This window comes from Anser cygnoides, chromosome W (genome assembly GCF_040182565.1).
Source record: "Anser cygnoides isolate HZ-2024a breed goose chromosome W, Taihu_goose_T2T_genome, whole genome shotgun sequence".
NCBI lineage: Eukaryota > Metazoa > Chordata > Aves > Anseriformes > Anatidae > Anser > Anser cygnoides.
In genome coordinates this window covers 16,875,524-16,892,768 of record NC_089911.1, presented here as the reverse complement: position 1 = coordinate 16,892,768, position 17,245 = coordinate 16,875,524, and the positions used below count along the sequence as shown (strand labels likewise).

Genomic DNA, 17,245 nt, shown 5'->3' with positions numbered 1-17,245 from the left:
CCCCCGAGGATGTCCCCAAGCCCCCGAGGGTGCCCCCGCCGGGTGCCGGTGATGACTGTGCCATGCTAATACCGACGGGCGGTGGCCCGGCTGAGTTCAACGTCTTCTCGGGATGGTCTGAGGCACCCCGGGGGAGGTCGTGGTGGCATCTCGGGGGGCTTCCGGGGGGGGCGGGGGGCTTCCAGGGGGTGCGGGGGGCTTCCAGGGGGGTGGGGGCTCACGGTTGTCCCCTCTGTCCCCACCCCCAGCGTGGATTTCGACAAGGACTGCGAGGACCCCGAGTACAAGCCCCTGCCGGGGACGGCGAAGGAGGTGGACGAGGAGGTGAGCCGGGGGTGGAGACCCCCCCCCCCCAAAATTTGGGGGTCTTGGGGGCACGAGAAGGTCCCCACGGTCCCCCCTTTTTTGTCCCCGCAGAGTGACCCCCTGATGCTGCTGGACGAGGAGATCTCGGTGGTGGACGGGGACGAAGGTAACCACGATGTCCTGGAGGCGTCCCCAGCCCCACGGGGGTGTCCCCAACCCCACGGAGGTGTCCCCAACCCCGTGAGGTGTCCCCAACCCTATGGGGGTGTCCCCAACCCCATGGAGATGTCCCCAGCCCCTTTATCCCCATGAAGAACCCAACCACGACGTCGTGGAGATGTCCACCATGCCCGTGGCACCCAACAGGTGCTTGTAGGACCCCCTGGAGGTGTCCCCAACCCCCTGGAGATGTCCCCAACCCCATGGAGGTGTCCCCAACCCCTTTATCCCCACGAAGAACCCAACCACGATGGGTTTGAGATGTCCCCAACCCCTTTATGACCATGAAGAACCCAACCACGACGTCGTGGAGATGTTCACCATGCCTGTGGCACCCAACGGGTGCTTGTAGGACCCCATGGAGGTGTCCCCAACCCCTTTATGACCATGAAGAACCCAACCATGGCGTCGTGGAGATGTCCACCATGCCCATGTCACCCAATGGGTGCTTGTAGGACCCCATGGAGGTGCCCCCAACCCCCTGGAGATGTCCCCAACATAATGGAGATGTCCCCAACCCCTTTATCCCCACGAAGAACCCTACCACGATGGGTTTGAGATGTCCCCAACCCCATTGTCCCCATGAAGAACCCAACCACGACGTTGTGGAGGTGTCCACCATGCCCGTGGCACCCAACGGGTGCTTGTAGGACCCCATGGAGGTGTCCCCAACCCCCCGGAGATGTCCCCAACCCCATGGAGATGTCCCTAACCCCTTTATGCCCATGAAGAATCCCACCACGATGGGATTGAGATGTCCCCAACCCCATTGTCCCCATGAAGAACCCAACCACGACATCGTGGAGATGTCCACCATGCCCGTGGCACCCAACGGGTGCTTGTAGGACTCCATGGAGGTGTCCCCAACCCCCTGGAGATGTCCCCAACCCCTTTATCCCCACGAAGAATCCTACCACGATGGGTTTGAGATGTCCCCAACTCCATTGTCCCCATGAAGAACCCCACCACGATGTCGTGGAGATGTCCACCATGCCCATGGCACCCAACGGGTGCTTGTAGGACCTCATGGAGATGTCCCCAACCCCTTTATGACCATGAAGAACCCAACCACGACGCCACGGAGACATCCACCATGCCCGTGGCACCCAACGGGTACGTGTAGGACCTCATGGAGATGTCTCCTCCACCAGGTCCTCCGGGACAGCCGCCGGCGTGGCCGGCGGGCTCAGTGCTGACGGCCCGGCTGCGGCGCTTGGTGGCCGCGTGCCAACGCTCGTGCCAACGCCAGCGCCTACGGGCCGAGGCGGCCGCCCGGGGCGAGCGGCGCCGGCGACGCTGCGAGGCCGCCTGCAAGCTCAAGGAGATGGCGCGGAGGCAGAAACAGCAACGGTACGGGGGGGCCTGGGGGGCCAGGGGGGTGGCCGGTAGGTTTTGGGGGTTCTCGGGGGTCATATTTGAGGTTCTGGGGGTGGTGGGACCCCATACATGGGGTTTTTGGGGTGGTGGGACCCATAAATTTTGGTTTTGGGGGTTCTCGGGGCTCATACGTGAGGTTCTGGGGGTGGTGGGACCCCATATGTTGGGTTTTTGGGGTTCTGTAGGCATCTGCATGGGGTTTCGAGGATGCTAGGAGACACTTAGTAGGGTTTTTGGGGTGTTGGGATCGATAAGTTGGGTTTTGGGGGTTCTCGGAGGTCATATTTGAGGTTCTGGGGGTGGTGAACCCCATGCGTTGGGTTTTTGGGGTGGTGGGACCCATAAATTTTGGTTTTGGGGGTTCTTGGGGGGCCATACGTGAGGTTCTGGGGGTGGTGGGACCCCATAAGTTGGGTTTTTGGGGTTCTGTAGGCATCTGCATGGGGTTTTGAGGGTGCTAGGAGACACTTAGTAGGGTTTTTGGGGTGTTGGGATCGATAAGTTGGGTTTTGGGGGTTCTCGGAGGTCATATTTTAGGTTCTGGGGGCAGTGGGACCCCATACATGGGGTTTTTGGGGTTCTGTAGGCATCTGCATGGGGTTTTGAGGGTGCTAGGAGACACTTAGTAGGGTTTTTGGGGTGTTGGGATCGATAAGTTGGGTTTTGGGGGTTCTCCGAGGTCATATTTGAGGTTCTGGAAGTGGTAGGACCCCACGCTTTGGGTTTTTGGGGTAGTGGGACCCATAAATTTTGGTTTTGGGGGTTCTGGGAGGTCATAATTGAGGTTCTGGGGGTGGTGGGACCCCATGCGTTGGTTTTTTGGGTTGGTGGGACCCATAAATTTTGGTTTTGGGGGTTCTCGGGGGTCATATTTGAGGTTCTGGGGGTGGTGGGACCCCATGCGTTGGGTTTTTGGGGTGGTGGGACCCTGAAGTTAGGTTTTGGGGGTTCTTGGGGGTCATATTTGAGGTTCTGGGGGCAGTGGGACCCCACGCGTTGGGTTTTTGGGGTGGTGGGACCCTGAAGTTAGGGTTTGGGGGTTCTTGGGGGTCATATTTGAGGTTCTGGGGGCAGTGGGACCCCACGCGTTGGGTTTTTGGGGTGGTGGGACCCTGAAGTTAGGGTTTGGGGGTTCTTGGGGGTCATACGTGAGGTTCTGGGGGTGGTGGGACCCCGTACATTGGGTTTTGGGGGTTCTGTAGGCATCTCCATGGGGTTTTGAGGGCGGTGGGACACCATAATAAAGGTTTTTGGGGTGTTGGGAGCCCCTTTGTGGTTTTTTGGGGGTTCCAGGACCCCACACATTGGGTTTTTCGAACCCACACCTGAATTTTCGGGATGTCCCGAACCCCCCTTTGATCCCCACGTCCGTTTCGGGGTCCCACCGCTTTCTCCTTGCCCCCCGCCCCAGGTGGACGCGGCGGGAGCAGGCCGACTTCTACCGGGTGGTGTCCACTTTCGGGGTGGAGTTCGACCCCGAGACCCGTCGCTTCCGCTGGGGTCGCTTCCGCGCCCTGGCCCGGCTGGAGCGCAAGACGGACGAGAGCTTGGCCAAGTTCTTCCACGGCTTCGTGGCCATGTGCCGGCAGGTCTGCCGCCTGCCGCCGGCGCCCGGGGACGGTGAGGAGATGGGGGCGCGGCCCCCTCGGGGGGTCCCCTGGGTTGGGGCGGAGGGGACGGGTGGGGGTGGCGGGGACGTCCCCGTGGGCGTGGAGAACGTCTTGAGAAGGTGGCGGCGGGGTTTCCGATGAGGTCGTTGGGTTGGGGTCATCTCCATGGCCATGGGGGACATCTTCATGGCCATGGAGGACATCTCCAACCCATAGGGATGGGGTTCCTGTTGAGGTCGTTGGGTTGGGGTCATCTTCGTGGTCGTGGAGAACATCTCCAGAAGGTAGCGATGGGGTTTCCGGTGAGGTCGTTGGGTTGGGGACATCTCCACGGCCATGGGGGACATCTTCAAGGTCATGGAGAACATCTCCAGGAGGTAGTGATGGGGTTTCCAAGGAGGTCGTCGGGTTGGGGTCATCTCCATGGCCATGGGGGACATCTCCAACCCCATAAATCTGGATGTCCTAAAGGGGACAATGGGTTGGGGACATCTTCATGGCCATGGAGGACGTCTCCAACCCATAGCGATGGGGTTTCCGGTGAGGTCGTTGGGTTGGGGTCATCTCCATGGCCATGGGGGACATCTTCATGGTCATGGAGAACATCTCCAGAAGGTGGCGATGGGGTTTCCGGTGAGGTCGTTGGGTTGGGGTCATCTCCATGGCCATGGAGGACATCTTCGTGGCCATGGAGAACATCTCCAGAAGGTGGCGATGGGGTTTCCGATGAGGTCGTTGGGTTGGGGACATCTCCATGGCCGTGGAGAACATCTCCAACCCCATAAATCTGGATGTCCTAAAGGGGACAATGGGTTGGGGACATCTCCATGGCCATGGGGGACATCTCCAACCCGTTAGGATGGGGTTTCCAAGGAGGTCGTTGGGTTGGGGTCATCTCCATGGCCATGGGGGACATCGGCCATGGAGGACGTCTCCAACCCATAGGGATGGGGTTCCTGTTGAGGTCGTTGGGTTGGGGTCATCTTCATGGCCATGGAGGCTATGGGGCCAAGAGGTTGAGGCCATCTCCACAGGGATGGAGGCCATGGGGACGAGTTGAGGCCACCTCCATGGGGATGGAGGCCATGGGGATGTAGAGGTTGAGGCCACCTCCATGGGCATGGGGCCAAGAGGTTGAGGCCATCTCCATGAGGATGGAGGCCATGGGGACGAGTTGAGGCCATCTCCACAGGGACGGAGGCCATGGGGACGAGTTGAGGCCACCTCCAGGAGGACGGAGGCCATGGGGCCAAGAGGTTGAGGCCATCTCCACAGGGATGGAGGCCATGGGGACGAGTTGAGGCCATCTCCACGGGGATGGAGGCCATGGGGATGTAGAGGTTGAGGCCACCTCCATGGGCACGGGGCCAAGAGGTTGAGGCCACCTCCATGGGGACGGAGGCCATGGGGATGTAGAGGTTGAGGCCACCTCCATGGGCATGGGGCCAAGAGGTTGAGGCCATCTCCATGAGGATGGAGGCCATGGGGACGAGTTGAGGCCATCTCCACGGGGATGGAGGCCATGGGGCCAAGAGGTTGAGGCCACCTCCACAGGGATGGAGGCCATGGGGATGAGTTGAGGCCACCTCCACAAGGACAGAGGCCATGGGGCCAAGAGGTTGAGGCCATCTCCACGGGGATGGAGGCCATGGGGACAAGTTGAGGCCATCTCCATGGGGACGGAGGCCATGGGGATGTAGAGGTTGAGGCCACCTCCATGGGGATGGAGGCCATGGGGCCAAGAGGTTGAGGCCACCTCCATGGGCATGGGGCCAAGAGGTTGAGGCCATCTCCACGGGGACGGAGGCCATGGGGGTGTAGAGGTTGAGGCCACCTCCATGGGCATGGGGCCAAGAGGTTGAGGCCATCTCCATGAGGATGGAGGCCATGGGGACGAGTTGAGGCCACCTCCACGGGGACGGAGGCCATGGGGATGTAGAGGTTGAGGCCACCTCCATGGGCACGGGGCCAAGAGGTTGAGGCCACCTCCACGCCGGGTGGAGGCCGCCTCCAACCCCCCGGTCACGAGGCCTCCGAACGAGGCCGAGACCTCGAGGCCACCCCCCGGGGGGGGGAGGACGGAGGCCACCTCCGCCCCGCGGAGGCCGCCTCGCTGACGCTTCCCCCCCCCCTTACCAGAGCCCCCGGACCCCTCGGTCCCCGTCACCCCCGTCTCGGCCGAGCGGGCCTCCCGCAGCCTCCGCCGCCTGGCCCTCCTGCGGCGCCTCCGCGAGCAGGTCCTGCGCCACCCGCTGCTCCCCGCCCGCCTGGCCCTGTGTCCCCAGCCGGGCCCCGAGCTCCCCGCCTGGTGGCAGCGGGGCCGGCACGACGGCGAGCTCCTGCGCGGGGCCGCCCGCCACGGCCTTGCCCGCCCGGAGGCCGCCATCATCGGAGACCCGGACTTCTCCTTCCTGTCCTCCCGCTGCCGCTTCCTCCGCGCCCAGGGCGGAGGCGGAGGCGGCGCCGGGGGAGCCCCGCCGGGGACGTCGGGGGGGACGTCGGGAGGCCCGGCCCCGGCCCCGGCCGCGGCGGGCGACGAGGACGAGGACTCGGAGCTGGAGCTCGGCAAGCTCTCGGCCTCCGCCTCCGAGTCGTCCTCCGGGGAAGAGGACAGCGACGAGGAGAGGGGTGAGACGGGCCTCTTTTTTTTTTTTTGGGGGGGTGGGGGGACATTTGGGGACACCCCCGACCGCTTTTAGGGGACCGCCGCCATTTATGGGACCCCAAATTTCTTGTAGGGCCTCCCAATTCCTTGTAGAACGTCGAATTTTGTAGAGGCCGGCTCTTTTCTTGGAGGACGTTTGTTTTCTGTAGGGCCTCCTATTTTTGTGGGACCCCCCCGTTTTATTTTGGGGACCCCCCCCGAAGCTTCTAGGACCCCCAAAATTCTTCTAGGACCCCCAATTTTTTCGTAGGACCCCAAATTTCTTGTAGGGCCTCCCAATTTCGTGTAGAACATCGAATTTTGTAGAGGCCGCCTCTTTTCGTGGAGGACGTTTGTTTTCTGTAGGGTCTCCCGACCTTTGTAGGGCCTCCTATTTTTGTAGGACCCCCCCTGTTTTGTTTTGGGACCCCCCCCGGCTCCCCCGAAGCTTTTAGGACCCCAAATTTTCTTGTAGGACCTTCCAAATTCTTGTAGGACCCCAAATTTCTTTAGGGCCTCCCAATTTCGTGTAGAACATCGAATTTTGTAGAGACCGCCTCTTCCTGGAGGACGTTTGTTTTCTGTAGGGCCTCCTATTTTTGTGGGACCCCCCCGTTTTATTTTTGTAGGACCCCCCCGAATCTTTTAGGACCCCCAAAATTCTTCTAGGACCCCCAATTTTCTTGTAGGACCCCCACATTCTTGTAGGGCCTCCCAATTTCGTGTAGAACGTCGGATTTTGTAGAGGCCGCCTCTTCTTGGAGGACGTTTGTTTTTTGTAGGGCCTCCTATTTTTGTAGGACCCCCCCCCGTTTTATTTCGGGGACCCCCAGTTTTTTTCTAGGACCCCCCAAATTCTCGTAGGACCCCAAATTTCTGGTAGGGCCTCCCAATTCCTTGTAGAACATCGGATTTTGTAGAGGCCGCCTCTTTTCTTGGAGGACGTTTGTTTTCTGTAGGGTCTCCCGACCTTTGTAGGGCCTCCTATTTTTGTAGGACCCCCCCACGTTTTATTTTGGGGACCCCCCCGAAGCTTTTAGGACCCCCAAAATTCTTCTAGGACCCCCCAAATTCTTGTAGGACCCCAAATTTCTTGTAGGGCCTCCCAATTTCGTGTAGAACGTCGGATTTTGTAGAGGCCGCCTCCTTTTGTGGAGGATGTTTGTTTTTTGTAGGGCCTCCTATTTTTGTAGGACCCCCCCCGTTTTATTTTGGGGACCCCCCCCAAAGCTTTTAGGACCCCCAAAATTCTTCTAGGACCCCCAATTTTCTCGTAGGACCCCAAATTTCTTGTAGGGCCTCCCAATTCCTTGTAGAACATCGAATTTTGTAGAGGCCGCCTCTTTTCGTGGAGGACGTTTGTTTTCTGTAGGGTCTCCCGACCTTTGTAGGGCCTCCTATTTTTGTAGGACCCCCCCGTTTTATTTTGGTGACCCCCCCGATTCTTTTAGGACCCCCAAAATTCTCGTAGGACCCCAAATTTCTTGTAGGGCCTCCCAATTTCGTGTAGAACATCGAATTTTGTAGAGACCGCCTCTTCCTGGAGGACGTTTGTTTTCTGTAGGGCCTCCTATTTTTGTGGGACCCCCCCGTTTTATTTTGGGGACCCCCCCGAATCTTTTAGGACCCCCAAAATTCTTCTAGGACCCCCAATTTTCTTGTAGGACCCCCACATTCTTGTAGGGCCTCCCAATTTCGTGTAGAACGTCGGATTTTGTAGAGGCCGCCTCTTCTTGGGGGACGTTTGTTTTTTGTAGGGCCTCCTATTTTTGTAGGACCCCCCCCCGTTTTATTTCGGGGACCCCCAATTTTTTTCTAGGACCCCCCAGATTCTCATAGGACCCCAAATTTCTTGTAGGGCCTCCCAATTCCTTGTAGAACATTGAATTTTGTAGAGGCCGCCTCTTTTCGTGGAGGACGTTTGTTTTCTGTAGGGTCTCCCGACCTTTGTAGGGCCTCCTATTTTTGTAGGACCCCCCCGTTTTATTTTGGGGACCCCCCCGAAACTTTTAGGACCCCCAATTTTCTTCTAGGACCCCCCAAATTCTTGTAGGACCCCAAAATTCTTGTAGGGCCTCCCAATTTCGTGTAGAACGTCGGATTTTGTAGAGGCCGCCTCTTTTCTTGGAGGACGTTTGTTTTCTGTAGGGCCTCCTATTTTTGTGGGACCCCCCCCGTTTTATTTCGGGGACCCACAATTTTCTTGTAGGACCCCCCAAATTCTTGTAGGACCCCCCCGAAATTTCTTGTAGGGCCTCCCAATTTCGTGTAGAACATCGAATTTTGTAGAGGCCGCCTCTTTTCGTGGAGGACGTTTGTTTTCTGTAGGGTCTCCCGATCTTTGTAGGGCCTCCTATTTTTGTAGGACCCCCCCTGTTTTGTTTTGGGGGCTCCCCCGAAGCTTTTAGGACCCCAAATTTTCTTGTAGGACCTTCCAAATTCTTGTAGGACCCCAAATTTCTTGTAGGGCCTCCCGGTTTCGTGTAGAACGTCGAATTTTGTAGAGGCCGCCTCTTCCTGGAGGACGTTTGTTTTTTGTAGGGCCTCCTATTTTTGTAGGACCCCCCCATTTTGTTTTGGTGACCCCCCCCGAAGCTTTTAGGACCCCCCAAATTCTTGTAGGACCCCAAATTTCTTGTAGGGCCTCCCAATTTCGTGTAGAACATCGAATTTTGTAGAGGCCGCCTCTTTTCGTGGAGGACGTTTGTTTTCTGTAGGGTCTCCCGACCTTTGTAGGGCCTCCTATTTTTGTAGGACCCCCCCTGTTTTGTTTTGGGGGCTCCCCCGAAGCTTTTAGGACCCCCCGAAATTTTCTTGTAGGACCCCAAATTTCTTGTAGGGCCTCCCGGTTTTGTGTAGAACGTCGGATTTTGTAGAGGCCGCCTCTTCCTGGAGGACGTTTGTTTTTTGTAGGGCCTCCTATTTTTGTAGGACCCCCCCGTTTTATTTCGGGGACCCCCAATTTTCTTGTAGGACCCCCCAAATTCTTGTAGGACCCCCCAAATTCTTGTAGGGCCTCCCGGTTTCGTGTAGAACGTCGGATTTTGTAGAGGCCGCCTCTTTTCTTGGAGGACGTTTGTTTTTGTAGTAGGGCCTCCTATTTTTGTAGGACCCCCCCCGTTTTATTTTGGGGACCCCCCCCGAAGCTTTTAGGACCCCCAAAATTCTTCTAGGACCCCCAATTTTCTCGTAGGACCCCAAATTTCTTGTAGGGTCTCCCAATTCCTTGTAGAACATCGAATTTTGTAGAGGCCGCCTCTTTTCGTGGAGGACGTTTGTTTTCTGTAGGGTCTCCCGACCTTTGTAGGGCCTCCTATTTTTGTAGGACCCCCCCTGTTTTGTTTTGGGGGCTCCCCCGAAGCTTTTAGGACCCCCTAAATTTTCTTGTAGGACCTTCCAAATTCTTGTAGGACCCCAAATTTCTTTAGGGCCTCCCAATTTCGTGTAGAACGTCGGATTTTGTAGAGGCCGCCTCCTTTTGTGGAGGATGTTTGTTTTTTGTAGGGCCTCCTATTTTTGTAGGACCCCCCCCGTTTTATTTTGGGGACCCCCCCCAAAGCTTTTAGGACCCCCAAAATTCTTCTAGGACCCCCAATTTTCTCGTAGGACCCCAAATTTCTTGTAGGGCCTCACGATTCCTTGTAGAACATTGAATTTTGTAGAGGCCGCCTCTTTTCGTGGAGGACGTTTGTTTTCTGTAGGGTCTCCCGACCTTTGTAGGGCCTCCTATTTTTGTAGGACCCCCCCCCGTTTTATTTTGGGGACCCCCCCGAAGCTTTTAGGACCCCCAAAATTCTTCTAGGACCCCCAATTTTCTTGTAGGACCCCCACATTCTTGTAGGGCCTCCCAATTTCGTGTAGAACGTCGGATTTTGTAGAGGCCGCCTCTTCTTGGAGGACGTTTGTTTTTTGTAGGGCCTCCTATTTTTGTAGGACCCCCCAGTTTATTTCAGGGACCCCCCCCAAAACTTTTAGGACCCCCCATTTTCCTTTAGGACCCCCACATTTCCTCTTAGACCCCCCAAATTTCTTCCAGAACCTCCCAAATTTTCGGAGGCCACCTCCTTTTTTCGGCCTCCAACCCTTGTAGGACCTCCAATTTTCGTAGGACCCCCCCTTTTTTTTTCGGGACCCCCCCAATTTATTTTGGGGACCCCCCCAATTCTTTTAGGACCCCCAATTTTCCTTTAGGACCCCCAAATTTCCTCTTAGACCCCCAAATTTTTGTAGAACCTCCCAAATTTTCAGAGGCCACCTCCTTTTTTCGGCCTCCAAACCCTTGTAGGACCTCCAATTTTTTCGCGACCCCCCCCCCATTTTTTTTTCGGGACTTCCCCCCCCCCCCCCCAATTAATTTTGGGGACCCCCCCAAATCTTCTAAGACCCCCAAATTTCCTCCAAAACCCCCCAAATTTCTTCCAGAACCTCCCAAATTTTCGGAGGCCACCTCCTTTTTTCGGCCTCCAACCCTTGTAGGACCTCCTATTTTTGTAGGACCCCCCCCTTTTTTTTGGGACCCCCCCCAATTTATTTTGGGGACCCCCCCGATTCTTTTAGGACCCCCAATTTTCTCATAGGACCCCCAAATTTCCTCCAAAACCCCCCAAATTTCTTCCAGAACCTCCCAAATTTTCGGAGGCCACCTCCTTTTTTCGGCCTCCAAACCCTTGTAGGACCTCCAATTTTTTCGGGACCCCCCCTTTTTTTTTCGGGACTTCCCCCCCCCCCCCAATTAATTTCGGGGACCCCCCCCCTCCCCCCCCCAGGTCCGGAGCCTTCCTGCGGGGGGGCCAAGCTGTCGGAGGACGAGGAGGACGAGGACGAGGAGGAGGAGGAGGAGGACGAAGACGAGGATGAGGACGAGGAGGACGAGTCCCCCCCGCCCCCCCACGGCGCCGCCGCCCCCCCGGGACCCCCCCGGCACCTCCACGAGTGGCCCAAGGTAACCCCCCCCCCCCCCCCCAAAAAAAAAATTGGGGGGACCCCAAAATATTTTGGGGTCAAATCCGCAGATTTCGGTAAATTTTCGGTGCCCCCCCTCGTTTTTTTTGCAGGGTTTCCCCTCGTTTTTTGAGGGCCCCCCCCCATTTTTTAAGGTTTCCCCTCAATTTTTGGGGGGCCCCCCCCATTTTTTTTTACCTCCCCTCCAATTTTTGGGGTGCCCCCCCCCCGAATTTTTAGGGCACGCCAAAATTTTGGGAACCCCCTTTTTTGCCTAATTTTTGTTTTTTTTTTCCCCAATTTTTAGTTTTCTCCCGATTTTGTTGTTGCCCCCCCCAAATTTTTGGGGTATACCCCTAATTTTTTGCCCCCCCCCCCCCCCCCCCCATTTTGGACACCCCTAAATTTTGGGTGCCCCCAAATTTTTGTATTTTCCCTCCAAATTTTGGTATTTTCCCTCCAAATTTTGGTATTTTCCCTCCAAATGTTGGTATTTTCATCAAAATTTCTGTATTTCCCCCCAAATTTCTGTATTACCCCCCAAAATTTTATATATTTCCTCCCAAATTTCTGTATTTTCCCCACAATTTTTTCTATTTCCCCCCATTTTTTCAATTTTCCCCACAATTTTGTATTTCTCTCATTTTTTCAATTTTCCCTTTTTTTGTATTCCCAATTTTTTTTTTTCCCCCAATTTTTTTAAAATTTCCCCCCAATTTTTAAAAATGTTTTTAAAAAAAATCCCCCCATTTTTTTTAAATGTCCCCCAAAAGTTTTATATTTCCTCTTAATTTTTGTAATTTCCCACCTAATTTTTGTAATTTTCCTTCTTTTCTGTATTCCCCTCAATTTTTATAATTTTTCCCAAATTTTCACAATTTTCCCTCCGCATTTTGTATTTCTCCCCCAATTTTTGTGGTCTCTCCTATTTTTATGCCCCCTCCATTTTTTTGCAATTTCTCTCCAAAATTTTATCCATTTTCCCCCAAATTTTGTAATTCCCCTCCAATTTTTGTAATTTCTCTCCAAAATTTTAGATTTCCTCCTCAATTTTTCCATATTTACCCCCCAATTTTCTAATTTCCCCCTAATTTTTGTATTTCGCCCCCAATTTTTACAATTCCCCCCAATTTTTACAATTCCCCCGATTTTTTCCATGTCCCCCCCCAATTTTTTATATTTCCTCCTTCAATTTTTTCTCCCCCCCGTATTTTTATGACCCCCCCCCATTTTTAACCCCCCCCATCCCCCGAAAACCCCCTCATGCCCCCACAAAATTCCCCCCCAAACTTTTTACCCCCTCCCCTAATTTTTTAACCCCCCCCCAATATTTTTTTTGGACCCCCCCATATTTTTAAGACCCCCCCCCCCCCCCCATATTTTTATGACCCCTCCATATTTTTCACCCCCCCAACCCCCTCCCACACCCCCCCAAATTTTCCATCCCCCCTCCCCAAACTTTTTACCCCCTCCCCTAATTTTTTACCCCCCCAATATTTTTTTTGGACCCCCCCCCCAATATTTTTAAGACCCCCCCATATTTTTAAGACCCCCCCTTATTTTTATGACCCCCCCCCCCATATTTTTCACCCCCCAACCCCCTCCCACCCCTCCCAAAATTTTTTTAACCACCCCCCCCAAACTTTTTACCCACCCCCCCAATTTCTTAGCCCCCCCCCCTAATTTTTAACACCCCCCCCCCAAATTTTTTTGTGCCCCCCCCCGCAGGATCGCGCCCTGATCCGCCGCCTGGACCTGGTGTGCCAGGCCGTGCTCACCGGCGAGTGGCCCCCCGAGGAACCCCCCCCGTCACCGGGGGGGGGGGGCACCGAGCTCCCCGGGGGGGGCGCCCCCGAATCGCCCCCCCCCTACACCCGCCTGCGCCCCCCCGAGAAGGAATTCACCGTGCAGATCAAGGACGTGAGTACCTCCCCCCCCCCATTTTGGGGCCGTTTCCTTGAATTTTATCACCCCGAAAATTCCCAAAATTGGGGGGGGGGCCTCCGAAGGGCCCCCCCCGAAATATTTTGGGGTCCCCCCCCCCGAAATTTCTCCCCCCCCCCCAGGAGGAGGGGCTGAAGCTGACCTTCCAGAAGCACCGCCTGGTCCCCAACGGGGCCCTGCGGGAGCCCCCCCCCGCCGCCCCCCCCCCGGGGCCCCCCCCCGGCCCCAAAAAGAGCAGCAAGAAGCTGGTGGAGGTGAGTTTCGGGGAGCCCCCCCCCCAAAAATTCTGGGGACCCCCCCCTACTTTTTGGGACCCCCCCTATTTTAGGGGACACCCCCACCTTTCATTTTGCCCCCCCCTTTTAATTTTGGGACCCCCCCTTTAATTTAGGCCCCCCCCTTTTAATTTTGGGACCCCCCCTTTTGATTTTGGGACCCCCCCCCTTTAATTTAGGCCCCCCCCTTTTAATTTTGGGACCCCCCCTTTAATTTAGGCCCCCCCCTTTTAATTTTGGGACCCCCCCTTTTGATTTTGGGACCCCCCCCCTTTAATTTAGGCCCCCCCCTTTTAATTTTGGGACCCCCCCTTTTGATTTTGGGACCCCCCCCCTTTAATTTTGGGACCCCCCCCTTTAATTTTAGACCCCCCCCCATTAATTTTGGGACCCCCCCTTTAATTTTAGACCCCCCCCATTAATTTGGGACCCCCCCCCTTAAATTTTAGGACCCCCCCTTTTAATTTTCGGACCCCCCTTTAATTTTTAGCCCCCCCCCTTTCTTTTGGGACCCCCCCTTTAATCTTTGGACCCCCCCCCATTAATTTGGGGACCCCCCCCTTTAATTTTAGGACCCCCCCTTTAATTTGGGGACCCCCCTTTTAATTTTGGGACCCCCCCTTTAATTTTAGGACCCCCCCCTTTTGATTTTGGGACCCCCCCCTTTAATTTTGGGACCCCCCCCTTTAATTTTAGGACCCCCCCTTTAATTTGGGGACCCCCCTTTTAATTTTGGGACCCCCCCATTAATTTTAGCCCCCCCCCCTTTAATTTTAGGACCCCCCCTTTTAATTTTGAGCCCCCCCCCTTTTGATTTTGGGACCCCCCCCTTTAATTTTGGGACCCCCCCCTTTAATTTTAGCCCCCCCCTTTTAATTTTGGGACCCCCCTTTTAATTTTTAGCCCCCCCCCATTAATTTTTAGCCCCCCCCTTTAATTTTGGGACCCCCCCTTTACCTTTTACCCCCCCCCTTTAATTTTGGGACCCCCCCCTTTAATTTTGGGACCCCCCCTTTAATTTTAGCCCCCCCCTTTTAATTTTGGGACCCCCCCTTTTAATTTTTAGCCCCCCCCCCATTAACTTTTAGCCCCCCCCTTTTAATTTTAGGACCCCCCCCTTTAATTTGGGGCCCCCCCTTTTAATTTTGGGACCCCCCCTTTTAATTTTAGCCCCCCCCCCTTTAATTTTGGGACCCCCCTTTTAATTTTTAGCCCCCCCTTTTAATTTTAGGCCCCCCCTTTTGATTTTGAGACCCCCCCCTTTAATTTTGGGACCCCCCCATTTTAATTTTTAGCCCCCCCCCCATTAATTTTTACCCCCCCCCTTTAATTTTGGGACCCCCCCCTTTAATTTTGGGGTCCTTCCCCCCCCCCCCCAGCTGGAGCTGCGCTGCCTGGAGGGCCTGGGGGGGGACCCGGGGGGGGGGGACCCCGAAAACCGGGGAGGGGGGGGGCCCGAGCTGCCCCCCCCCCGCCGCCCCCCCCCGCCCCCCGAATTCGCCGCTGAGCCCCGCTTCCTGCCGGTGAGTGCCCCCCCCCCGCCCCAAAACCCCCCCAAAACCCCCCCAAATTTTCTCGTAACCCCCCCAAATTTTTCTCGTGCCCCCCCCCAAATTTTTCGTGCCCCCCCCGCCCCAAAAATTTTTGTGCCCCCCCCCCCCCCCCCCCAGTTCGTGGACGAGCGCCGGGAGCAGCACAAGTGGCACCGCAAGAAGGTGAGGGGGGGGGCCCCAAAAATTCGGGGGGGGGGGCCCCAAAAATTCGGGGGGGGGGCCCAAAAATTCGGGGGGGGGGTCCCAAGAAATTGGGGGGGGCCCAAAAAATTGGGGGGGTCCCAAAAAATGGGGGAGGGTCCCCAGAATTTGGGGGGGGGGGGGGGCAGAAAGGGCTCGGGGGGGTGGGTTCTGAGCCCCCCCCCAAGATTTTGGGGCCCCCCCATGAATTTTAGGCCCCCCCCCCTTTAATTTTAGGACCCTTTTTGCCCCCCCCCTTTAATTTTCTGACCCTATTCCCCCCCCAATTAATTTTAGGACCCCTTTTGCCCCCCCCAATTAATTTTAAGGCCCCTTTTTGCCCCCCCCCATTAATTTTAACCCCCCCCTTTTTGACCCCCCCTTTAATTTTAGGACCCCTTTTGCCCCCCCCTCTTTAATTTTAGGACCCCTTTTGCCCCCCCCAATTAATTTTAACCCCCCTCTTTGCCCCCCCCTTTAATTTTAGGACCCTCTTCCCCCCCCCCTTTTAATTTTACGACCCTTTTTGCCCCCCCCATTAATTTTAAGCCCCCTTCTGCCCCCCCAATAAATTTTAAGCCCCCCTTTTGCCCCCCCCCATTAATTTTATCACCTTATTTCCCCCCCCCCATAATTTTAGGGACCCCTTTTGCCCCCCCCAATAAATTTTAACCCCCCTTTTTGCCCCCCCCCTTACAATTTATGACCCTTTTGCCCCCCCCCCGTTAATTTTAAGCCCCCTTCCCCCCCCCCCATAATTTTAGGGACCCCTTTTGCCCCCCCCCTTTAATTTTCTGACCCCCCCAATTAATTTTAACCCCCCTTTTCGCCCCCCCCAATTAATTTTAAGCCCCCCTTTTGCCCCCCCCCCCATTAATTTTATCACCTTATTTCCCCCCCCCATAATTTTAGGGACCCCTTTTGCCCCCCCCAATAAATTTTAACCCCCCTTTTTGCCCTCCCCCTTACAATTTATGACCCTTTTGCCCCCCCCCGTTAATTTTAAGCCCCCTTCCCCCCCCCCCCCATAATTTTAGGGACCCCTTTCGCCCCCCCCCTTTTAAAATTTTGGGGTCCCCCCCCCCCAAAAATTAACCCCCCCCCCCCCTTTCTCCGCAGACCTTCCTGCCGGCCCCCCCGCTGCGCCGCCTGGGCCCGGAGCCGCCCCCCCCCTTGGACCTCTCCCACATGGTGGCCCTGATGGGGGGGGCCCAAAAAATCTCGCCCCCCCCCCAGAAATCGGGGCCCCAAAAAGCCACGGGGGGGCCCCAAAAAGCCGGGGGGGGCCCCCCCCGTTTCGGCCCCCCCCCCCCCCGACGCCTTCGGCCTCCTGCGGGACCTGCCCCCCCCCCCCTCCTTGAAGAAATTAATTAATTTTTGGCCCCCCCCCCCCCCCCCCAGACCCTAAAAATGAGCAATTTTGGGGTTTTTGCCGCGGGGGGGGGGCCGCGGTATTTATATAAATATGTAAAATGTCTCCGGGGGGGGGGGGGGGGAGGCGGGGGGGGGGCGGCTCTGAGGTGATTTGGGGGAGTGGGGGGGGTAAAAGGGGGAGGGGGGGCAGCGGGTTTTGGGGCGACTTACGGGGTTTCGGGGGCTTTCCGGGGGGAGAGGGGGGCGCGCCGCACGCGGAGGCTGTTGGTTTTTTAATAAAATGAGGTGAAACGCGGCGATTTTGGGTCATTTTTTTCCCGGGGGGGGGGCGCTTTTTGTCCCCCCCCCCCCCCCCCCCCTTTTACATTCCCCTCAGGGAAAATGGCGGCTGTGGCGCTGCCAGGAGTGTGGCGCTGCGCGGCGCCCTCCCTTTGCCCACTGCGCATGCGCGCGCGAGCCGCGCTGCCCTTACTTCCTCACTGCGCACGCGCACGGGTTGCCAGGCGGCGGGAGCACCTTCGGCTGCTTCATTACGCATGCGCACCGCGCGCTGTGCGCATGCGCAGTGCGTTTTGTGTATGCTTATGACGAATTTACCTCAAATTTTTAGTTTTTAGGGTAAAAAAGTGAGGGGTGGCGGGGGATAGAAGGGGTTCGGGCGCCATGTGAGGGGTTTAAACGGGGATTTAGACGGGGGGATTCTGCGTTTTAAAAGGATTGAGCGCGGTTCGAGTGCGCTTTGCGCGTATTTAGGAGGAATTTACCTCAAAATTTTAATTTCAAGGGTAAAAACTGAGGAGTTGGGGGGGTTTGTAAGGGGGG

At 56.2% G+C, this 17,245-nt stretch overlaps 1 protein-coding gene and 1 non-coding gene across 2 annotated transcripts in view; both read left to right on the top strand.

The window, feature by feature from the left end:
- LOC136788617 (chromodomain-helicase-DNA-binding protein 8-like) overlaps nt 1-16,423 on the top strand; it is a 53,773-nt gene extending 37,350 nt beyond the window's left edge. Inside the window, exons 28-38 of the mRNA XM_066987174.1 lie at nt 249-324; nt 418-472; nt 1,677-1,875; nt 3,314-3,522; nt 5,652-6,140; nt 10,923-11,098; nt 12,826-13,017; nt 13,164-13,295; nt 14,696-14,839; nt 14,987-15,031; nt 16,169-16,423. Of these exons, the coding sequence (XP_066843275.1) occupies nt 249-324; nt 418-472; nt 1,677-1,875; nt 3,314-3,522; nt 5,652-6,140; nt 10,923-11,098; nt 12,826-13,017; nt 13,164-13,295; nt 14,696-14,839; nt 14,987-15,031; nt 16,169-16,423 (1,972 nt within the window). The remainder of the gene's footprint in view (nt 1-248; nt 325-417; nt 473-1,676; nt 1,876-3,313; nt 3,523-5,651; nt 6,141-10,922; nt 11,099-12,825; nt 13,018-13,163; nt 13,296-14,695; nt 14,840-14,986; nt 15,032-16,168) is intronic.
- On the top strand, nt 44-126 carry LOC136788875 (small nucleolar RNA U6-53/MBII-28). Its single transcript, XR_010827418.1, has one exon. It is a non-coding gene; the product is annotated as a small nucleolar RNA U6-53/MBII-28 (small nucleolar RNA).
- Nucleotides 16,424-17,245: the final 822 nt, after the last annotated feature.